General features: G+C 39.6%; 4 protein-coding genes and 1 pseudogene across 9 annotated transcripts in view; 1 reads left to right on the top strand and 4 right to left on the bottom strand.

The window, feature by feature from the left end:
* The window catches only part of LOC126621337 (CMP-sialic acid transporter 2-like), a 52,980-nt gene extending 50,797 nt beyond the window's left edge, over positions 1 to 2,183 (bottom strand). The window contains exon 1 of the mRNA XM_050289775.1: positions 2,035 to 2,183. Within this exon, the coding sequence (XP_050145732.1) occupies positions 2,035 to 2,061 (27 nt within the window). The 5' untranslated portion in view covers positions 2,062 to 2,183. The remainder of the gene's footprint in view (positions 1 to 2,034) is intronic.
* The window catches only part of LOC126621333 (uncharacterized), a 54,196-nt gene that overhangs the window by 21,793 nt on the left and 8,565 nt on the right, over positions 1 to 23,838 (top strand). The window contains exons 3-4 of one of the 6 annotated variants that reach the window (XR_007622888.1): positions 4,809 to 5,197; positions 5,355 to 5,634. The exons of 1 other annotated variant lie outside the window; for it this stretch is intronic. Coding sequence is in view for 4 of the 5 variants with exons in the window: in XM_050289764.1 (XP_050145721.1) it covers positions 3,792 to 4,432; positions 4,809 to 5,120 (953 nt within the window). In the remaining variant the exon portion in view is untranslated. Of the gene's footprint in view, positions 1 to 3,791; positions 4,433 to 4,808; positions 5,291 to 5,354; positions 5,635 to 23,838 lie in introns of those variants that run through there. 4 more of the 6 variants (XM_050289769.1, XM_050289764.1, XM_050289768.1 and 1 more) reach the window with 4 other exon arrangements.
* On the bottom strand, positions 6,340 to 15,990 carry LOC126621327 (calcium-dependent protein kinase 26-like; annotated as a pseudogene).
* Positions 16,223 to 23,387, bottom strand: LOC126621331 (disease resistance protein RPV1-like). Its single transcript, XM_050289762.1, has 3 exons — positions 22,377 to 23,387; positions 21,702 to 22,233; positions 16,223 to 16,408 (listed from the first exon to the last, which is right to left on the bottom strand). The coding sequence occupies exons 1-3, from the start codon at positions 22,997 to 22,999 to the stop codon at positions 16,223 to 16,225; spliced, it is 1,341 nt and encodes a 446-aa protein (XP_050145719.1). The 5' UTR covers positions 23,000 to 23,387.
* Positions 17,255 to 19,644, bottom strand: LOC126621338 (uncharacterized). The gene is made up of 4 exons (XM_050289776.1): positions 18,988 to 19,644; positions 18,796 to 18,861; positions 18,419 to 18,590; positions 17,255 to 18,279 (listed from the first exon to the last, which is right to left on the bottom strand). Exons 1-4 carry the CDS (start codon positions 19,574 to 19,576, stop codon positions 18,108 to 18,110), a joined length of 999 nt encoding a protein of 332 aa, XP_050145733.1. The 5' UTR covers positions 19,577 to 19,644; the 3' UTR covers positions 17,255 to 18,107.

Below are 23,838 nucleotides of genomic sequence, written 5' to 3'. Positions count from 1 at the left end.
AAGCCAAGGACAAAATAAAATCACACAGTGTGTTGGAAATTTTGAATAGAAATTTCATTGTCCCACATTGACCATTCCCAAAAGGTTTCATCACTTTATAAGACTTTATTCCTTATAGAAAGTGATTGGAATGATGGACCTTGGAAAATAAATTTGGGCTCAACTTTGAGGTTGGGCTTTAGGGTGTGCTAATGAATATATTTTTAAACTTAATAGACTCATCTTTTCAGATGAAGTCTGAAGCGATGGAAGAACGCCTCCCCACCCAAAAGACGCATCCCATATTCATATCTGTTGCGAACATGCATAATACAACAATATATACATCATTTTGCATAGAATTTAGGATATAGAAAATCAACATTCTTCTTCTACAATCTTAAATATCCTTTATAAGAAAACCACACAGAAATTCGTCAGAAGTCAAGTTTTTCGGTGCTAGAGTTCTAACTTGATCGTTGAATCCTGGTGAAACAGACGTCCGTAGAACTACAAGCATTGAGTAGGGACGGAATTTCAATTTATCACAGATTGTTGACATATCTCCAATAATCTTGAAACAGAAATTCATGGATCAACAATATGTGAATGTGAATGGCGCTGTGCCAAAATACTTTGAAAAGCCTGAGAAGTTCAAAGGGCTGGATTTCAAGAGATGACAAGAGAAGATGTTGTTTTTCCTGACAACTATGAATCTCGCTCATGTTGTCAATGAAGAAGCTCCGAAGTCTAATGAGAATCCGATGACGAAAGAGACTGTCATGGCAATTGAAGTTTGGAATCATTCTGAGTTTTGTTGCAAGAATTATATGCTGAATAGTTTGGATGACAATCTTGACGACATTTATTCTCTGTGCAAGACAGCAAAGGAGTTATGGGAATCCCCGGAGAAAAACTCAGCATAAATTCAATCAGATACTGAATAGAAAAATATGGTAGTGATCACACTTACTTTGGGTTCAGTTGTGCAGTAGTTCACCCTGCACATAGTATAATGAAAGCGGCCCATTGGATCTCACTTAACCTGCAGTAAATACAGGTAGAAACAAAAGTTCATAAGAACTGTATCTTCAGCCAACAGTATACAGCAGCACACAAATAGGCAGCTTAGCGTAGTCGTATTTACTTACTTTCTCTTGAGTATGATTCTGTACAAAATTCCAGTACTGATAATGTTGAAGTTCTTCAGTATTTGATAACCCGGAGCATCCACATACGCAAATATATAATACTGCCACATACAAATGAGCATTAGATGTAATTACACATCAGAAAGTAAAAGGACGCAATTTACTGACGCAAACAGAAAACATACAACAGCAACCAACCTGAAGCAAATTCTTGACTAGGTAAAGAAATGCCGGAATCTGATATACAATAACTTCATCCAGTTTTGCACTCAACCTAATTCAAAGGCAGAATATAATCATGTAACTTGGGGTTTAAGTCTCTTCACGTCGCTTAGCATATAGTCAATCCTCAAACCCAAAACATTATACAACGCGAACAGAATCGAGTTCTCCCATAACATTACTATAATTCAACAACAATGAACAACTTTCAAACCCATAAAAAGTTGCAATGTAAAACCTGTTATCTTCAATAACACCTTCATTCCTCCAGATTCGCGCCAAAGCAGCAAGCGATATTGCACACTTCAAAGCCTCCACCTAATTCCCAACACACAACGCATTTCAAGTCACGCGAAATTTGCAGGGGTGACACTATACTCATACTTGCCGGCCCTCTTCGACCACACAATCAATATTGCTTGTGAACTGGTCAAAACGGTCAAAGCTATAGTAACAGCCGACCTATTCCAATCAACCCAAAACCATTCATCAAGTTAAATTAAATTAAAAAAATACCAAATTTCAATCAATTGGAACAAAATAGCAAAAGTTGGGCAAGCTTTCGAGGTCTCCGGGGGCTGATGATTCGTCTTGATCCTGCAATTAGATCAAATGGGTACTGAAAAAAGGTTGAAAATTTGAGGTTTGCAGAAAGAAATCTGGTAATTTATACGGGATATACCTGATCTTTGAGCTTCCTGTACTCCATTGTTACGCTCTGTTTGGTTTTCTTTGTAAATTTGGTGCTTTCAGATCCCTAGAGCCATTGGAGGACACTGGGCTCTGAGAATTTGTTGCCACAGAGTGAGCCACAAGCAAGAAGAAAACCGTCCGGGACGACGTCGTCGTCGCATGTTCTTTCCTTTTTGGTCTGAACTCGCTAATGGGCCTTGTTTTCTTCTGGCCTGCTATTACTCGGCCATGCTAAAATCCATATTCTGATCGGGCAAATGAATGACCTAAGACCAATAAGAAAACTTCACACGCCCTTGTTTATTTATGTTATTCTCGTTGATTAATTAAAATTCATAAATAAATAAGAATGTGCAACAGGTAAAATTTGTGTATGCAAATCGCCTATCTTTATCTAAGGAAGGCTTCTATACGCATTCAAACATCAAAATGTTTAGGATTGACTGGAATATGACAACTTACTAAGGCTTTGTTTGGTATAAGGATCTGATTGCATTGGATTGAATTAGATTAGATAACCCTTTAAATTCATGGTATATTGAAGTTAGAATATAATAATTTTTCATTTAGAGTGGATTAGAAGAGGATCGGAAAAGAAACTTTTCCCTTCTCATCCTATAATTTTGGGAGGATGATTAGAATTTATAAGTTTTCTTTTTGATCAATTCATCTCCTACATCTAAGTTGGTCTAATTTTTTCATTTCTTTGTTGAACGTACCTTGAAAATTGTGTCTTATCCATTCTGATCTAATTCTCCATATACCAAACGATGAATGATAAAATGGATGGATGCCCACGTGAATATTGCGTCCAAGTGAAAAGATGAACTCTCAAGAAAGAAAATTATATCCCTCACAATCTTTCTATATATTTTTTTAAGAAGAAATGCTAAGAGATTCTCTTAAAAACAGTCGGATAAAAACTTCTCACATGGCATTGGCTCTAACACAGCATAATCCCCCACACCACAGCTTTAAGCCCAAGCACTTCTCTGCCCTCTCCCAAAATGCCCTCCAGCCCCCAATTCCAACAGCCTCACAACCTCCGCCAGAGCGGTCAGATTGTCCAGAGTGCCGCCTCTTCCTCCTCCAACATCGCCGTCTCAGATGTTAAGCTGCAGCTCCAGGAGGAGGACCACAGCAATGGCTTCAATCCCACTTCTACTTTTGCTCCTGGTGAGTGTATTTTAAGCGCTTTTGCCAAAAATCTGCTTGTTTAGTTCTGGATTTTTTTTAGGTTCTGTTAAAATCATCTGATTGTTATTGTAGCATAAAAAAAGTCTGCATCTTTGCATTGATATTTAGAGCAACTGCATAAGTGGGAAATGGTGTAATGGAAATGTAAAATTTTAGTTATTACTTTGTAAAGAATTTTCAGGCTGGCAATGTAAAATGGCCAGTTATTAAGTACCCAGTTTGATAGAAGAAAGAGAACTGGATAAGGGTTGCATTTTTTGGATTAGGGTTGCGTAGCAGATGATAGGAAGAGGATAAATGGGAAATTGAGTGATAAAATGTATGATTTTTATGATTAATTTCCAAAGAAATTGCAATCGGGTAATCTAAAACGGTCAGTTATTTAATACCCGGTTTCATTCATAGTAGAGAAGGCACTGGATAAGAGATATGATGGTCAAATTTCCATTTGTTATGTTAACTATCTGACGTCTAGAATCTAAAAGTTGATATATTTATGGTGCACTGTAATTCAATTTCTCTTTTATCTATCTCTTTTATGTGTTCAAGCGTGGTCCGAATTTGCCAGAAATGTGTCCGGGGAATGGGATGGCCATGGAGCGGACTTCACAAGGGAAGGGTATCCTATAGAACTTCCAGAGAATGTAGTGCCTGAAGCTTACAGGGAGTGGGAGGTTAAGGTTTTCGATTGGCAGACTCAATGCTCGACTCTTGCTAACCCAGATGAGCACATTCTTGTATACAAGAATATAGAGCTACTTCCTACCGTTGGATGTGAAGCTGATGCTGCTACTCGATATAGAGTCATTGAGAAGAATGTTGGTGGTCTGAGTAACAAAGTTTTTGCCTTTGCATATCAGTGTAGCGGATGTTATGTGTCTGTCTTGCCAATTCAGGATAAGGGTACGTATAAGTTACAGGAGTTGGAGTATTGCTTGATCAATCCTCAAGATAAAGAGTCTCGGGTGAGAATAATTCAGGTCATCCGCATAGAGAATGAGAAGATGATGCTGCAGAATATTAGAGTTTACTGTGAGAATTGGTATGGGCCATTCAGAAATGGGGATCAATTAGGTGGATGTGCTATCCGTGATTCTGCTTTTGCTTGTACGGCTGCACTGGAAGCTTCAGAAGTTGTTGGAACTTGGCGGGGTCTCGGTGCTGTTGCCAGTTTCCGTGGTACTCAAAATGTGAGTTGATCCTCCTCCTTTTGGTTATGTGTGTATATTTCTATGATATGCTTAACCTAAGCAAAAATCCTTGAAAATCTTTAAGTCTGCTGAAGCGGTTCAAAACATTCTTTTGTTTGGTTAAAAGTTAGGCACTTTGCTCACTCTGTACGTTCACTTCATTTGTTGTTTTTGTCACTGTGGGCATCACAAAACATCGACATAATTCTTTCATTGAATCTTCATTGATCATTTTATGTCACTCTTTAATATCTTTTCTTTGATATTTTCTGAAGTTATGGCCTCCTATCCATCGATTTGGTAGATAGTCATTTATTTGTCGGATTTCTTGTAACTCCCTCGTCTAATAAGTATATAATGTGAACTTGATGAACAGAATGTTCTTCAAGAACTTTTAGTCAACAGTGAGCAGAGCTCCATGAGAGATGAAAGTGGTCTCGTATTGCTTCCCAAGCGGCTGTGGTGTTCCATAAAAGAAAGTAAAGATGGTGATACTTGCAGCAAGGTAGGATGGTTGTTAGATCATGGACGTGCCATCACATCAAGATGCACCTTCTCAAGCACAGCAACGTATAGGCTCGTTTATTTTTGGTTTTCAATGTTTGGTGCAGCATGTCAGCATCCAATGACAAGAACAAACCAGCTAAGGATTCTGTCCCAACATATTTGGCTTGATCATCGTAAATAGGTTCTGAGAGATGGTTCATCTATTCATCTTTGGATAGTGCTCCCATATTCATAGCTTCCCCGGTGAAATTCATCCGTGTCAGTTGAATTATTTTGCTCCGAATAAGTTTTTGTCTGCATATCCTTTTTGTTTTTAGTTTAGTCACGTAAATCAATCTGCAATTCTGATCATTCAGTGTCTCGCGTACAGTGTAGACATGCTTATTTTGACATCATTCATCATCTTCTTTTACAGGAAATCTCGGTAGCGAATGAAACTGCAGTTTTCAAGGGCACATAGACATTTTGGATTAACTCAAATTCGCAATATGCAAACACAGATGTAGGACTCATGAAATGTATCTAAAATTTTTCTCTTCCTGTATTTTTTTTGGGGGGGATATGTTTGATTTGATGTATAGCAATAAGGCATCCACATGAATGTAGAAAAGTTTTGTCATTTTTTTTCAAATTCATATTATAAAACATGCTTTGAAATCTTTGTACAAATGATTTCCAAGCTTATTTACAGACAAGATGGTAGCTTTGATTAGATATGAAGTAAGCAAAACATACAAGGTTCCTTATATTTGGGCGTTTATGGTACTACGGAGTATAGGAAATTCTTGAATTTTTAATAATTAAAATTCATTTTATTTTTTGTTTTTTAACAAAGGCATAAAGATGTTCCTGAATTTTTAATAATTAAATTTTAAATTTTGATTTTTTAACAAAGACATGACGGTTAAATAACTCGGATCTATTTTTTAGAAAACCATATAAAAACTGTTAGTATAATTTGTTAATTGGAGGGACAGACAAATTCCAGAGACAGATTCAAAGGAATCCAATCTGGGTCTGTCCACTTGTCACTGTAAATTTTTAAAATCTTGAGACAAATTGCACCGTATCAGTATTAATATTCTCTAAAATCATCTTAGAGAATAGATTCATTGCATCAAGAATTCAAGATCATCATCCAGATGTACGTTGCAGTACAGGACACTACGCTGGCAATAAATTTGTGTCATGAAATTTTTTCTTTATGTGGGGTGGAAATTACCAGATAGACTCGATATATCGTTGAGGACACTGAAATTATGTTACTGGAGATGAAATTAAATTTCCACTTTTTTACTGTTTTTTTATTTTTCTTTCTTTTGCAGCCCCTTTTCAATGTTGTAAATTGTACTCATGTGCTGGGAGCCTGGAGTTATTTACCTTCTTCACCCACACAAAAATACGTTAGAATCTTGAAATAACACTTCCCACTGTCCAAATATTGTTTGATCATCATACAGCAATACAAAAGGCATCACTTAACAAAATAAAAAAACAACAGAAATCTCCCAACTCTCAAAATGTTACGTCTCCCTATTCGAATCTCTTCTTCTGACTTTGCTGTACAACCTGCCAACAGGATATCGCAAGATTAATCACGTAGCATTTAAGCGTAGAGGAAAAAGGCATAGCATCTGTTTGGGACAATATTCTGTACAAATGAAGTTATCTGGATACATAGATATGCGGAGAAGGATACCTTTACATGACGCTGGCGTGCTTAGTTGGAAGCTAATGAGCTCCTGGTGCATCGTGCATCTCTCATGCTCAAATTTAGACTGTTCCTCAAAGTCCGTCTTCCAATTGGCATGTTGCCTTTCACATTGCCCTTTTGCATCATGGCGACAAACTCACCGTAGTCAATCCTTCCATCCTGCATGCGGGACATAATTGAATCTTTGAGTAAAACCAATAACAAGCCTAAATCTACAAAGACGATTGTACAATACATGATGCTCCATCAAACTATTTTTGGGGATCTTACACATGGCCATAAGAGTCGCAAATATATTTGGTTGCTCATACAAGCTTAACAATTACTAGATGATTCAAATATTTGAAGAATGATGCAATTCCCTTGTGAAATTTTGGCAACTTACATTATCCTGATCAACTTCTTTTATAATATCTTCAAGATGGACGTCAGTCATGTGATGTTCTGTACAAGCTTGCTGGAGCTTATAACCGTAATATAACCACTTCCATCCTCATCAAAAGTATCGGAAGGCAGCAACCAGATGTTCTTCACGTTCTAGTTTGTTAAGATGAACTGTACAACAACAACAACAACAACAACAACAACAACAACAAAGCCTTTTCCCACTAAGTGGGGTCGGCTATATGAATCCTAGAACGCCATTGCGCTCGGTTTTGTGTCATGTCCTTCGTTAGATCCAAGTACTCTAAGTCTTTTCTTAGAGTCTCTTCCAAAGTTTTCCTAGGTCTTCCTCTACCCCTTCGGCCCTGAACCTCTATCCCGTAGTCACATCTTCGAACCGGAGCGTCAGTCGGCCTTCTTTGCACATGTCCAAATCACCAGAGCCGATTTTCTCTCATCTTTCCTACAATTTCGGCTACTCCTACTTTACCTCGGATATCCTCATTCCCAATCTTATCCTTTCTCGTGTGCCCACACATCCCACGAAGCATCCTCATCTCCGCTACACCAATTTTGTGTACGTGTTGATGCTTCACCACCCAACATTCTCTGCCATACAACATCGCTGGCCTTATTGCCGTCCTATAAAATTTTCCCTTGAGCTTCAGTGGCCTACGACGGTCACACAACACGCCGGATGCACTCTTTCCATCCAGCTCGTATTCTATGGTTGAGATCTCCATCTAATTCTCCGTTCTCTTGCAAGATAGATCCTAGGTAACGAAAACGGTCGCTTTTTGTGATCTTCGCTAGATTGCTCCGGTCATTAGTGTGGATAAGTATATAAATGAAAAGAGATAGGAAAGCAAACACAAGATGTACGTGGTTCACCCAAATTGGCTACGTCCACGAAATAGAAGAGTTTACACAAGTACATAGGTTCAAGCTCTCCTTTAGTGAGTACGAGTGAATGATTTAGTACAAATGACATTAGGAAATATTGTGGGAGAATGATCTCGTAATCACGAAACTTCTAAGTATCGGAGTGTGGTGTCGTCTTGACTTGCCTTATCTGTCTCATAGGTAGATGTGGCATCTTCTCTGGAAGTACTCTTCCTCCATCCAGGGGTGGTATCTTTAACTGGTGGAGATGCACAAGGTAATGTATCAATTTCACTTGAAGCTTACTTGTAGTTTCAGGCTTGGTCAAGCGCGATACAAACCATGTAGTAGGAGTCCCCCAAGTCGCCGAGCTAGGGGTCTGCTGAAAGAGGTGACAGACAAGGTAAGCAATCAGAGCTCCGACTGATTGTTCACCTTCTCCCCATCTTGCAGTAGCATGAAGGATAAAGAGAAGAAAAATGAGAAGAGATGATATGAGATACTTTTGCTTTTGAAGAAGTAACTTTCCACAGGCTTATTCTTGAACTGAGCTGGAGGGTTTTCTGGTTTCCTCCAGAGTATAAGGCCGACTGAAGAATTTGAGGGTCAAAACAAGTCCATCAAATCTAGAGTACGTTCCACCCTGCTGATATGGGATACTTTTGCTTTTGACAGAGTAATGGATGTATCGGCACGTGTGCTGTTACGCTTGTCTCCACATGCTTCCTTGTATCATTCGCACTTGCCCTATCTGTTCCTCAAGCAGATGCGGAATCTTCCCTGGAAACATAAGATGTTGAAGATGAGTACTCGAGAGCAATGCCAGGTAAGTAATCAGGTAAGGGGTTCCAGGCAGTCAGTTCCTGGCTGGAAGCTTGATTCCAAGTGCTGACTGATTGCTCTCTTTCTCCTTGTCTTGCAGGTAAAAACAAGGCCAAAAGAAAAAACAGGGAAAAAGCATGATATGGGATACTTTTGCTTTTAACCCTGATGATATGAGATATTCTTGCTCTAGTATAGCTTGTTTGCAGAGGTATTATCGGGGGGAAAGAAAGCTGAATATTTCGAAAGGCTTTGTTGGGAGTGCCCTCTCAGATATGATGAAGGGTTGAGCATTTTTGCAGGTCTGCCTGTCCGTTGGGGATGGAAGTCGACATATATAGGAGTCTCCCTAACAACAAGTAGTAATGCTATTCCTTTACCCTGCTTGGTCATAGCTCGGTAGTGGGAGCTGCCAGTTTCACATGTTTTAACTCTGTCAGAGCACTTTGAAAAAGTGGTCTGTGGTATCTGGCTCTCGAGATTCGGAGAACGATGCCTCTTCGATTTTTGAGAAAGCAATCATGCTGGGGGTCTGACTCTCGAGATTCGGAGAGCAGTGTCTCTTCGATTTTTGAGGAAGTAATCATGTTGGGAGTCTGGCTCTCGAGATTCGGAGGGCGGTGCCTCTTCGATTTTGGAGCAAGCAATCTTGTTGGGAGTGTTGTCTCGAATGTGAGTAAAGGTTGGACATGTTTGCTAGTCTACCTTGCCACGAAGCACAAAGGTTGACACACAGGGACTTTCCAATTATCCAGCAATGGTACTGTTCCTTTACCCTCTCTTCGATTTTGAGAAAGTAGTCATGTTGGGAGTCTGGCTCTCGAGATTCGAAGGACGGTGCCTCTTCGATTTTGGAGCAAGCAATCTTGTTGGGACTGTTTTCTCGAATGTGAGTAAAGGTTGGGCATGTTTGCTAGTCTACCTTGCCACGAAGCACAGAGGTTGACACACAGGGACTTTCCAATTATCCAGCAGTGGTACTGTTCCTTTACCCTTGTGGGTAATAATATGGTAGCTAGACCTTCAAAATTTATGTGTCTAAACTTTGTTAGTGCTGTTTCTTTGCTATTCTTTTACCTTTCTTGGTCAGAGCGATGTAGTGGGAGCTGCAAGCTTCACGTGCTCAACTTTGGCAGAAAACTTTGGCAAAGTGATCTGTGGTACCCATGAGTTATTGTTGCGTGTGGGAAGTGGGTGATTGAACAGTAAGATTCATGTGCTTTCTACTTCACCAGAAGTCTTCGACAGAATGCCCATAATTTCTGCAAAGCTGAGTGCGTGTGACAGGTGCTGACAAGGCTAGAAAAGTAGGTGCCTCTTCGATTTCTGAGATCGGCCCTCGTGGTCTCTGAGCAGCCCAGCTTTTGAGAAGCGAGCGCCTCTTCGATTGATTCGGAGAACGGTGCCTCACCGATTTTTGAGAAAGCAATCATGCTGGGGGTCTGGCTCTCGAGATTCGGGGAGCAGTGTCTCTTCGATTTTTGAGAAAGTAATCATGTTGGGAGAGTGGCTCTCGAGATTCGGAGGGCGGTGCCTCTTCGATTTTGGAGCAAGCAATCTTGTTGGGAGTGTTTTCTCGAATGTGAGTAAAGGTTGGGCATGTTTGCTAGTCTACCTTGCCACGAAGCACAAAGGTTGACACACAGGGACTTTCCAATTATCCAGCAATGGTACTGTTCCTTTACCCTCTCTTCGATTTTTAAGAAAGTAGTCATGTTGGGAGTCTGGCTCTTTAGATTCGAAGGACGGTGCCTCTTCGATTTTGGAGCAAGCAATCTTATTGGGAGTGTTTTCTCGAATGTGAGTAAAGGTTGGGCATGTTTGCTATTCTACCTTGCCACGAAGCACAAAGGTTGACATACATGGACTTTCCAATTATCCAGCAGTGGTACTGTTCCTTTACCCTTGTGGGTAATAATATGGTAGCTAGACCTTCAAAATTTATGGGTCTAAACTTTGTTAGTGCTGTTTCTTTGCTATTCTTTTACCCTTCTTGGTCAGAGCGATGTAGTGGGAGCTGCAAGCTTCACGTGCTCAACTTTGGCAGAGAACTTTGGCAAAGTTATCTGTGGTACCCATGAGCTATTGTTGCGTGTGGGAAGTGGGTGATTGAACAGTAAGATTCATGTGTTTTCTACTTCCCCAGAAGTCTTTGACAGAATGCCCATAATTTCCGCAAAGCTGAGTGTGCGTGTGACAGGTGCTGACAAGGCTGGAAAAGTAGGTGCCTCTTCGATTTCTGAGATCGGCCCTCGTGGTCTCTAGGGAGCCCAGCTTTTGAGAAAGCGAGCGCCTCTTCGATTTCTGAGATCGGCCTTCGTGGTCTTTGAGCAACCCAACTTTTGAGAAAGCAAACGGCTCTTCGATTTCTGAGATCAACCCTCGTGATCTCTAAGCAGCCCAACTTTTGAGAAAGCAAACGCCTCTTCGATTTCTGAGCAGGCGCCTCTTTGATTTCTGAGGCTCCGTCGAGTGCAGATTTTTATAGGAGCTGACATTAAGTTCCAAAGCACACTTGAATCTCCACCAGTAGAAGCTTCATTCTTGCACTTCTAAGATCTTGATTTGTCCGACCTCTTCTCTCTTCAACACCTTTGAAAATGTCTGGCCCCTCCGACCGTCGTTTTGACTTGAACCTTGTTGAAGAGGCAGCCCCGCCTTCTCCAGACAACATATGGCGCCCATCCTTCGTCTCCCCAACTGGTCCTCTTACCGTTGGGGATTCCGTGATGAAGAATGATATGACCGCTGCGGTGGTGGCCAGGAACCTTCTCACTCCCAAAGATAACAGACTACTTTCCAAACGGTCTGATGAGTTAGCTGTTAAGGATTCGCTGGCTCTCAGTGTTCAGTGTGCAGGTTCTGTGTCTAATATGGCCCAACGCCTATTTGCTCGAACCCGCCAAGTTGAATCATTGGCGGCTGAAGTGATGAGTCTCAAACAGGAGATTAGAGGGCTCAAGCATGAGAATAAACAGTTGCACCAGCTCGCACATGACTATGCTACAAACATGAAGAGGAAGCTTGACCAGATGAAGGAAACTGATGGTCAGGTTTTACTTGATCATCAGAGATTTGTGGGTTTGTTCCAAAGGCATTTATTGCCTTCGTCTTCTGGGGCTGTACCGCGTAATGAAGCTCCAAATGATCAACCTCTGATGCCTCCTCCTTCTATGGTTCTGTCCAGTACTGAGGCTCCAAATGATCCCCCTCCGGTGCCTTCTCTTTCTGGGGCTCTACCGACTGCTGAGACTTCTCCTAAGGAACCTTTGTGAAGGCTCCCTCTTGTGTGTTTATTTTGACTCATGTATATGTACATATTTGTAGCTTATCGGGGATATCAATAAATAAGCTTTCCTTCATTTCAACGTATTGTGTTAAATACACCAACGTATTGTGTTAAGATGAACTGTAGCAGCTATAAATTCTCCATAATCAATTGTTCCACTGTGGTCCACATCAGCCTGGGAAAGAACGAAAAAATGCTTAGCTTTGTGAAACATAAACAAAGTTGAAGATAAATAATCACAAATTTGAGAATTAGACTAGTAGGCAAGCCAACTACAGATGATTCTGTTTGGAAACAAGCATCTTACCGCATCCATAAGATCACGTATCTCTGTATTCTTCATGGTAGAGCCGTATCTCTGCAAACCAGCTTTAAGTTCATCAAATGTTATTGCACCACTATTATCAGTATCCATAGCCTGAAACATCTCTCTGAGTCCAGCAATTTCCTCCTCAGATAGGCTTTCAGCTATTACCTGATATAACATAAAGACAAAAAAACCTTAAGCATAAGTTGTAGCATTCTAGTTAAGGGGCATGCCAAAAGTCAACGTCACATACAAATATTCTTTGCAAGAAAATACTAAATCTGATAGAAATGCCAAACAGTGTTCCAGACTCCCATGCACTTACCCGTAAAGCCATCTTCTTTAACTTGTTCATAGCAGAAAACGTTTTGAGACGAGAAAGTACAGCTGGATCTCTATCAGAAGCAACCCCATTTTCGCAAATCCAAGGGTGACCTAAAAAAGAAAATTCATCACTTAAAAGCAAAAAGTGTGCAACATATACTGGACAATTATTGTTAATTCCTCTTCAACAGAATCATTCTGGTTGTTCATTTCCTCAAATTTGAGAACCCTCACATTAAAAAGGAAATTTAAGAAATTGGTGTGACTTGAAAAGGAAGCAAAATTTCCCACGCCATACACTTTAAATTGGTGTTTTGGTGTCTCAGCTGCTTAACAAATTTCGGGGCATAATTTATCAACAAATGTTGTGCACGTAGTAGTAATGACATGATCCATCCAAAGAAAAGAAACAGAGAACCATTAACAAATAAGCTACCTATTTCTGGTCGCACTAAATCATGCACAATATTGTACTAAAATAACTTAAACTGCTAAGAGAGGTTAAACATACATAGCACTTCATGTGCAGTTAAGCGGTCTGAAGGCCTAGAACATAGCATCTTCCGGATTAGGTATTTTGCACTGTCAGATATTTCAGGCCATGGCTCTGATTCAAAGTCTATATATCCCTTTAAGACCGCATCAAATATCCCCTGCTGGGTTTCTGTATCCCAATCACCAAACAGGTAAAACTATTCAGTAACAGGAATCATGGAGTAATCTCTGTTTCGTTAAAATATGAAACCACCATTACCTGCCCAAAATGGTCGCACACCACTGAGCAGAATATACAGTGTAACTCCTGCAGTCCACACATCCGCTTCAGGTCCATAATGCTTGAGGAGTACCTCCGGAGCAACATAATATGGGCTTCCAACCACATCAGTGAAAACTTGACCTGGAAAGGACGTAATAGTGTTAAACAAACATTGGTTTCTAAATGACAACAAGTACTCAACATGTATTCCAGTTCAATAATTGTCTAGGGGCAGTAGCAATAAACAGGAAATAATGAAATTTTATTACTATATCCATGCATTCCAGTTCAACATGCATTCCATGTGAACACGATATAAGATATGCCATATTACTATTTGATCAATATTAGGTGAATTAAACTCACATCATAGCTAAAATCAACAAAACGAAATGAAATTACTTTTGTTTGTTTACCCGGTTTGAAGAAAACTGAGAGTCCAAAATCAATGGCCTTGAGAGAAAAATCAACAAGAAGTTTTCGGGTTTCATTTCTCTATGCATGACACCAAGTGAATGGCAAACTTCAACAACACCAACAATAATCCGTGTCAATTCAGCTGCCTTTCTCTCACTGTAATAAACCCTCTGGATAATGTGATCAAACAACTCACCCCCGCCACAAAGCTCCATTACAATATGAACATACAGTGAATCCTCATAAGCGCCCTTGATTGTCACAATATTCTTGTGACCAGCCAAATGGTGCATTATCTGAATCTCCATCCTAACATCGTCCACATCCTCCTTCGAGATCAACTTCCTCCTGGAGATAGACTTACACGCATAATGACAGCCAGTAGCAATCTCAATGCATAAATACGTAGACCCAAATTGTCCCTGTCGTAATTTATGACCCAACGTGTAAAGATCACGAATGTTGGCGGTCTTGTGACCCAACACATAATAACTTTGGTTATCAGCACTTCTCCTCATGATGTTAGGGAGAAACTCAATTGATAAGTACAGCTTTTCAACCGCTGTTTGACTTAAATCCAAGGACTTCAAATGTTCCATAGGCTCCAAGATCTCTGGGAAGTTTTTAAGTTTGGAGCAGCCTGACAGATTGAGTTCCTCGAGATATTTCAACTTACAAATGCTTTTTGGGATACTTGAAAGCCTTTTGCAACTTTGTAGTTCAAGTGTTTTGAGCGCAGGGAGAAACTCGATTGATGAGTGTAGCTCTTTAATCGCTGTTTGACTTAAATTTAAGTACTTCAAATGTTTCATTGGCTCCAATATCTCGGGGAAGTTTTGAAGTTTAGAGCACCTAGAGAGATTGAATCCCTCGAGATATTTCAACTTACAAATGTTGGCTGGTAGACTCACAAGTCTCATGCAACCAACCAATGATAATTTACTTATATCCCTGGGAAGCTCAGAAAACTCACTAAGAGATGTGCAGCCATCTAGATTAAAACAACCAGAGACTTTCAGCTTACACTTGTTGCTTGGAAGTTTCTCAAGGTCTTTACAACCAGTAATATCCAAGTGAGAAATATTTTCGTGAGACCAAACTGATTCGGGCAACTCCTTTATACCACTGTTTTGTAAATCTAAGTATAGAATATTCCTTGGCATCTCTGGAAGATACTCGAGACTGGTGCAGTCTCCAACATCAAGATGAGTAAGCTTGTCAAGATGTTGAAAAGACCAAGGAATTTCAACCAAACTTCTACAGCCAAAGAGATCTATGCTCACAATTTTTAGACTCTCAGAGAGATTTGGAAGTTCAGATAGGTACCAAGATTGCTTCAGATCGATCACTTCTAAGTTCACAAGTATCTGCAGCAAATTAAATAGAAATATCAAGAATTAAAATATAATTTCTACACTTCATTTGATACAAGAATGAAAATAGGTATAAAATATACCTGGTCTTCTTTACAAAGCTTCTTAACTTGGCTATATTGCATATGAAACTCAACTAGATTTTCAGGAGAAAAATTTGACGGCAAAGATTCCAGTGGATAACGAGGCCAGTAAAGATAACGAAGAGAGTCGGGAAGGTCTAGAGAAGCGACAAAAGAGTCAGCGACAAAACTATCCACAATTAGCATTTTTAGGTTAGACATCACTTTGAGGTCTGCACTTTTCAATGGTCGCTTTTTAATCCTTGACCAAGCAAACATTATGGCTTGAACATTTGGAGTTTCCTGACAATAAGAACAAAGTTTAAATGTATATATTTTGAACATGTTAACATGTAATGCTGTACAAGTGTATCCTCCTCTAGTTGTCTGAAAAAACAAACATTTGTTCATATTCCAAAGACTTCCTAACACAATAAAAATTCAATCAAATTATTTTTTTAAGAATCAGACTTCTTTATTATAAATGAGTTTTACTTTGTTGTGTTATCATCTAAAGTTCGTTTTTCGTTTTTCCTAGAAAAAGAAAAGAAAAAAATTCAATGCATTTGGCTCTTACCTTGTTAATCTTCAGTACACGATATATATCATCATCGTTGAACAACCTATTCCATTTTCCGGGATCTTCAATACATTGTTCCCAAACAATTGTTCTTCCCAATTCTTCAAGCAGATCATGCATCTCTATAATTTCCCATCTTATTAACTTAATTGATATGAGAGACTTATCAACGAGAACTCTAATTTCAGCCGCCGCAAAGCGTACACGGATAGCCAACCTTTTTCTTACCTCTTTCACTTTATTCCCTTTATGAAAACATGCTATATCCAAAAATATCTCCTTCTCATTTCTTTCTAATCCATCATAACTTAGTCTCAACACTCTCTGGAGCTTTTCATTGGGAAATTCTTTCAGTTTGTCCAATTCATCTTCCTAGTCTGCTTTGCTCTTGCAACTGAAGAACAAGGGCCCCAGAAGTTTAAGAGCTAAAGGAACGCCTCCAGCATAGTCCACCGCCTTTTCTGCCAACTCCTTATAATCTGTTATAGGAGTACTTTTATTCTTGAAAGCGTGAGAACAGAAGAGCTGAAGAGCATCATCCCGTTTTAATCCCTCAACCTCGTAGATCTTACCCTCTTCAGGAAGTGTTCTCTTATCCCTACTTGTGATAATGATTCTACTTCCAGTGCCATACCGAAGACGCTTGCCAGCTAAACGTTCCAGCTGTATTGAATCACTCACATCATCAAGAACGATGAGGACCTTTGTACACTTGAGCCTATCTCGAACAAAAGTTGATCCCATGGATAGACCTTCTTCCTTTAATATCTCCTTAAGAAGTGTTTTTTCCAAGTGATCTAGTCCATCTGCTTTTTCTGACTTCTCCCTAACATTCTTAACAAAACCAGAAGCATCAAATTTAGAAGAAAGTTTGTGGAATACAGTTTCAGCGAGGGTGGTCTTGCCAATACCACCCATTCCCCAAATACCAACAGTGATGCAAGCGTCTTGTGAATGAATGCCCAATAGCTCTTCAATTTGCTGAATGCAGCATTCAATTCCAATCAGGCCCTCTAAATCACATGATGATTCACAAATCAATTTGGTCCAAATACGATCGACAACATTCTTAATTAGATCTGCCTCCGTCCTGGCATAAATATATATATGATTATGTAGAAAAAGGCAATAACAACAACAACAACAAAGCCTTTTCCCACTAAGTGGGGTCGGCTATATGAATCCTAGAACGCCATTGCGCTCGGTTTTGTATCATGTCCTCCGTTAGATCCAAGTACTCTAAGTCTTTTCTTAGAGTCTCTTCCAAAGTTTTCCTAGGTCTTCCTCTACCCCTTCGGCCCTGAACCTCTGTCCCGTAGTCACATCTTCGAACCGGAGCGTCAGTCGGCCTTCTTTGCACATGTCCAAATCACCGGAACCGATTTTCTCTCATCTTTCCTTCAATTTCGGCTACTCCTACTTTACCTCGGATATCCTCATGCCCAATCTTATCCTTTCTCGTGTGCCCACACATCCCACAAAGCATCCTCATCTCCGCTACACCCATTTTGTGTACGTGTTGATGCTTTACCGTCCAACATTCTGTGTCATACAACATCGTTGGCCTTATTGCCATCCTATAAAATTTTCCCTTGAGCTTCAGTGGCCTACGACGGTCACACAACACGCCGGATGCACTCTTACACTTCATCCATCCAGCTCGTATTCTATGGTTGAGATCTCCATCTAATTCTCCGTTCTCTTGCAAGATAGATCCTAGGTAGCGAAAACGGTCGCTTTTTGTGATCTTCGCTAGATTGCTCCGGTCATTAGTGTGGATAAGTATATAAATGAATAGAGATAGGAAAGCAAACACAAGATGTACGTGGTTCACCCAAATTGGCTACGTCCACGAAATAGAAGAGTTCTCATTAATTGTGAAGGGTTTACACAAGTACATAGGTTCAAGCTCTCCTTTAGTGAGTACAAGTGAATGATTTAGTACAAATGACATTAGGAAATATTGTGAGAGAATGATCTCGTAATCACGAAACTTCTAAGTATCGGAGTGTGGTATCGTCTTGACTTGCCTTATCTGTCTCATAGGTAGATGTGGCATCTTCTCTGGAAGTTCTCTTCCTCCATCCAGGGGTGGTATCTTTAACTGGTGGAGATGCACAAGGTAATGTATCAATTTCACTTGAAGCTTACTTGTAGTTTCAGGCTTGGTCAAGCGCGATACAAACCATGTAGTAGGAGTCCCCCAAGTCGCCGAGCTAGGGGATCTGCTGAAAGAGGTGACAGACAAGGTAAGCAATCAGAGCTCCGGCTGATTGTTCACCTTCTCCCCATCTTGCAGCAGCATGAAGGATAAAGAGAAGAAAAATGAGAAGAGATGATATGTGATATTTTTGTTTTTGAAGAAGTAACTTTCCACAGGCTTATTCTTGAACTGAGCTGGAGAGTTTTCTGGTTTCCTCCAGAGCCGACTGAAGAATTTGAGGGTCAAAACAAGTCCATCAAATCTAGAGTACTAAATATGCTTTACCAAATTTTAGCACAAATCGAACTGTCACAAGTTTAAAGAAAATTTATAACTTTAGACAAGTTAAAGAATGAGTTAGTTACCCGGATTTGTTTGAATGATCAAACCCAGATAGATTGGCTGCAGTCTTCAAGGCATCCCTCCACTTGTGCACCTTATCGATACCGTCCTCGAAACGCTTTTCAAGTTGAGCAAATGCATCCGCATAACTCCCGTGTTCTTCCCGGCGCTCCTCAAGCGTACGGCAGCCTGAGCGCGCGGCGCTCTCGATTGATTCCATGGTCTGATCTTCCGCAACATGAACACATGACCAAATTTGAATTTCTCAGCATCTTCGGCATACAATGGGCATATACCACAGCTTTCCACCATATGGGAAGCAGAAGCAGGTCGTTCTTCTAAATCCACCGGGTTGAAGACAACAGAAGCAGGTCATTTGCTTTAAAACGTTTTTCCTAATCACTTTCATTTGCTTCAGACTCATCACTTGATCCTCTAACTTGAGGCTCATCTCCTGATCCACCACCTTCAGAATCTTCAGAATCTTCAGAATCTTCAATAACCTTGCGGAAGACAACATGATCACCACTTTCATTGGATTCTGACTCATCACTTAATCCACTGACTAGAGGCTCATCTCCTGATCCACCACCTTTGGAATCATCATCTTGTCTTGTTTCTTCTTCTACTTTCGGTCCCCTCGACATGAACACATGACCAAATTTTAATTTCTCAGCATCTTCGGCATACAATGGGCATATGCCACAGCTTTCCACCTTCATTGAATCCAACATGCAGAAGACAACAGAGGCCTCTTTGGCATGTTTGTAAACATCAGGGGAGCAGTTTTTTCCTACCTTTTCACTTCTAAAGGCCTCATTCCACACATGCACGTGATAGTCGCTGTTGCCCCGGATCATGTAGTGAGAACTGAACAGTACATGGCTTTCACCCATGAATTTGACAATGAAATTAGCACTTCCCCTCCAGACGGTATACCGCGCCACTGAAACGTCAGAAACAACAACAGACAGAGCGAAACCAAATAAACCTGTTCGAAACCAATCTGGACAAAGCTCGATGTCTACTGAAGATCCCTCATTTTGATAGCTGAACCAATTTGGAATTTCTTTTCCTGGACATGCAATGTTAATCTGAGGCCAGGGATTATAAGCCAAGCAATAGTCCTTTAATGGCGCAACATTTTTCATTCGCATAATTGTAATCTGTGCTTCATCCATTATGTTGCTCCTTGAATTATTATCCAATTTTGGGCAATCAGTAAAAACTCTGCAACAATAATTAGGTTTATAACCTTGTGTGAGTGTTATCCTTGAACTTGACACTATCTTCAGCGACCTGCAGCCTTCAGCAGTAACATTACATAGCACTGGGAGCTCTGGTATAGATCGAAGCCGCTTGCAGCCTTCTAAGTCGAGTATAGACAACCGAGAAGCTTGTTTGATGCTTGCTGGTATTTCCAGTATACCGCTGTAGCTGAGATCTAGTTCTTCTAAAGAGAGAAAACCGACAGAGCTGGAAGGCAATTTTTCAAGTCTATGACAACCATAAAAGTAGAGACGTTTAAGATTGGTTAAACTGTAGATACTTGTTGGGACATCCTTAAGTTGATAGCAGCGACTAAGGTTTAAATCTTGAAGCCCATTTAGATTTCCAATAGACGAAGGAAGCATTTCGACAGCTGTCTCTTCCAAACAAAGAGACACCAAATGTTCCATTGGCTTCAAGATTTCAGGGAATTTGGAAAATCTATAGCACCTGGTGAGACGAAGACTCTCAAGATATTTCAACTTACAGATTGATTCAGGCAACTCCTCTATACCACTGCATTTTAACTTTAAGTATTGAATATTTCCTCGCATCTCTGGAAGATACTTGAGACGGTAGCAGAATCCAAGATCAAGATGAGTAAGCTTGTCAAGATGTTGAAAATACGAAGGAATTTCAACCAAACTTCGACAGCCATTGAGATTTATCTCCACAATTTTTTGACTCCCCGAGAGATTTGGAACTTCAGTTAGATTTCTAGACTTTGACAGATTGATAACTTGTAAGTTGACAAGTATCTGCAACAAATGAAATAGAAATATAAAGAATTAATATAATTTCTACACTTGATTTTATACAAGAATTAAAATAGGCATATAATATAATATACCTGCTCTTCTTTCCAAAGCTCCTTAACTTTGCTCTCTGGCAAATAAAGCTCAACTAGATTTTTCAGAGAAAATTTTGACGGCAAGGATTCCAGTGGATATCCCCTCCAATAAAGATAACGAAGAGAATCGGGAAGGTCTAGAGAAGCGGTGAATTCGAAGCGACCATCCACCATAAGCATTATTAGGTTAGACATCTTTTTGAAGTCTGCATGTTCCAATGGTTCCAATGGTTGCTCTTGAAGATTATACCAATTAACCTGTATGGCTTCAACATATGGAGTTTCCTGAGAATAAGAAGAAAGTTTAAATGTGAATATAAACATATTAAAATGTAACGCACATTTGGAACAAAGAGTATTTACTATGGTAATCATGTACAAGTGTGTTAGTCTAGTCAAATATCCAACATAATTGTATCTTCCTCTACTTGTCTAAATAACCAAACATTTGTTCATATACCAAACACTTCCTAACACAATAAAAATTCAATCAAATTCATCTTTTAACAATCTCACTTCTTTATTATAAATTAGTTTTACTTTGTTCTGTTATCATCTCAAGTTTGTAATTTTTATTTTCTAAAAAAATGAAAAGAAAAAAATTGAATGCATTTGGCGCTTACCGTGTTACTCTTCAATACACGATAGATATCCTCAGCAGTGAACAACCTACTCCTTTTACCGGGATCTTTAATACCTTGTTCTTGAACAATTTGCCTTCCCATTTCTTGTAGCAAATCGTGCATCTCTATGGTTTTCCCTTTCCATGTTGAAACAATTGATATGAGACACCTATTAATGAGAATATCAATTCCGTTTTTCGGAAAGCGTCCACAGGAAGCTAACGTTCGTTTTACCTCATGCAAAGCATTCCCTTTATGAAAACATGCTATATCCAGAAATATCTCCTTCTCACTTTGTTCCAATCCATCATAACTTGTTCTCAACACTTTCTGGATATCTTTGCTGGGAAATCGTTTCAATTTGTTGAATTGCTCTTCCCATTCTTCTTTGCTCGTGCAATTGCAGAACGACGATCCCAGAACTGTAAGAGCTAAAGGAACGCGTCCAGCATAGTCCACCGCCTTTTCTGCCAACTCCTTATAATCTGTTATAGGAGTACTTTTATTCTTGAAAGCGTGAGAACAGAAGAGCTGAAGAGCATCATCCCGTTTTAATCCCTCAACCTCGTAGATCTTACCCTCTTCAGGAAGTGTTCTCTTATCTCTACTTGTGATAATGATTCTACTTCCAGTGCCATACCGAAGACGCTTGCCAGCTAAACGTTCCAGCTGTATTGAATCACTCACATCATCAAGAACGATGAGGACCTTTGTACACTTGAGCCTCTCTCGAACAAAAGTTGATCGCATGGATAGACCTTCTTCCTTTAATATCTCCTTAAGAAGTGTTTTTTCCAAGTGATCTAGTCCATCTGCTTTTTCTGACTTCTCCCTAACATTCTTAACAAAACAAGAAGCTTCGAATTTAGAAGAGAGTTTGTGAAATATAGTTTCAGCAAGGGTGGTCTTGCCAATACCACCCATGCCCCAAATACCAACAGTGATGCAAGCATCCGATGAATGAATGCCCAATAGCTCTTCAATTTGCGGAATGCGGCTTTCAATTCCAATCAGGCCCTCTAAATCACATGATGATTCACAAATCAATTTGGTCCAAATACGATCGACAACATTCTTAATTAGATCTGCCTCCGTCCTGCGCATAGAGATATATATGATTAGGTAGAAAAGCAATAGTTAGTCTTAAACACGCTTTACCGAATCTTAGCACAAATCAAATTCTCACAAGTTTAAAGAAAATTTATAATTTTATACAAGTTAAAAGGATGAGTTAGTTACCCGGATTTGTTTGAATAATCAAACCCAGATAGATTGGCCGCAGTCCTCAAAGCATCCCTCCACTTGTGCACCTTGTCGATACTGTTATCGACACGTTTTGCAAGTTGAGCAAATGTATCCGCATAACTCCCGTGTTGTTTTCGTACATGAGATGGATTGATGTCGTAGAATATGGGTATAACCATGTGGCCATATCTTTCCTTGCATTCGAGTATATGCACAAGCTCATCCAAACACCATGTGGAATCAGCATAGTTTTGTGAGAAAATGATCACCGAAATGGTGGATTTCTCGATTGCTTCTAGAAGGGCAGGTCCGATTTCTTCTCCTCTCTGAAGTCTGTTATCGATGTAGGTTTCAATTTTCTTCTGAAGTAAGGCAGCATGAAGATGGCTGGTAAAACCAAGGCGGGTGTCCTCACCTCTGAAACTGATAAACACATCATACTTTTCTCGACGTGGGGGGTTATCAGCATCAGTATCATCAACAACTACATCAGAATCGGCAGCAGAATCAGCTACATCAGAATCGGCAGCAGAATCAGCTACATCAGAATCAGCCGCAGGAGGCGAAGAAGAAAATGATCTGCAACACATGTACAACAGAGTCCCGATCGACTCCATCTCTCTATTTCTTGGACCAGATAGCAGAAAGAGAATCTGAACTACAGTCGCACCTGAGACTAGATTGGAGTTTACCACAGAAAAATTGAAATTGTAGTCTGTGCACAAAGTTACAGAGGCTCCATGGAGGACAAAAATTTAAAATTTGAAGAAACAAGGATCAGTCACTTTCATATACTTAAAAATACTTTATAATTGATAATGCTGCTACTTTAAAATTTTCTTTTAAATATGCCTAATTAAAAGAAAAGTTTGTCCAAAAGCATTTTCTTCTTTCTGTAAAGCATCTTTCAATAAAATATACGCTTGTTCCAAGAAAATCATCAGAGATTAAACAATAAAAAACAGAAAATATATATAAAGACGAAATTGTGCCCACTTTCAGCGCAGAAACAATCTGCGTTCAAACGGAAGAAAGGATATAGTATATCCCTAGTGGAGGACAATGGTACTTGGTCATAAATGGGACACATTGGATGGGACCTCCCTCTGCGGACTTAGACAGGGCCAAATAAAAAAAAGCGTGAAGTGCCAATTTAATCCCTGAATTATCACCTCAGTGAAAATTAGGTCCTTGAATTATTTTTTCAGTAAAATAAGTCCCTAAATTCATTAGAAATTGCTAATTTCATCCCTATTATTATATTCAAAGCTATTTTATCTAATTTTTCGTCAAATTAAGTCACTTGACACACTTTAGAATGTAATACCATCATTTTCTTGTTTATAAGTGCTTAACATTTCATATATGTTGCGAATTTAATGTCTAATTTACCCTTAAAAGTTAACTTACACTATTTATTTATGAAAAACTACCAATTTCTCCTCCAAAATTAACT

This window comes from Malus sylvestris, chromosome 5 (genome assembly GCF_916048215.2).
Source record: "Malus sylvestris chromosome 5, drMalSylv7.2, whole genome shotgun sequence".
Classification (NCBI taxonomy): Eukaryota; Viridiplantae; Streptophyta; class Magnoliopsida; order Rosales; family Rosaceae; genus Malus; species Malus sylvestris.
The sequence above is the reverse complement of the archived record's forward strand: the minus strand, read 5'-3'. Positions and strand labels throughout refer to the sequence as shown.

Excerpts from the sequence above, each read along its gene's own strand:
- LOC126621338 (XM_050289776.1), bottom strand. The coding sequence starts at position 19,576 with ATGGATGAAGCACAGATTACAATTATGCGAATGAAAAATGTTGCGCCA. Across the intron at positions 18,862-18,987 it reads ACAAGATGATGATTCCAAAG|GTGGTGGATCAGGAGATGAG; the intron begins GTGGTGGATCAG and ends AAGATTCTGAAG. Across the intron at positions 18,591-18,795 it reads GTCTGAAGCAAATGAAAGTG|GCTCAGGCTGCCGTACGCTT; the intron begins ATTAGGAAAAAC and ends AGAGCGCCGCGC.
- LOC126621331 (XM_050289762.1), bottom strand. The coding sequence starts at position 22,999 with ATGGAGTCGATCGGGACTCTGTTGTACATGTGTTGCAGATCATTTTCT. Across the intron at positions 22,234-22,376 it reads GATTATTCAAACAAATCCGG|GACGGAGGCAGATCTAATTA; the intron begins GTAACTAACTCA and ends CTCTATGCGCAG. Across the intron at positions 16,409-21,701 it reads AAGAGGGTAAGATCTACGAG|GTTGAGGGATTAAAACGGGA; the intron begins GTTGAGGGATTA and ends AAGATCTACGAG.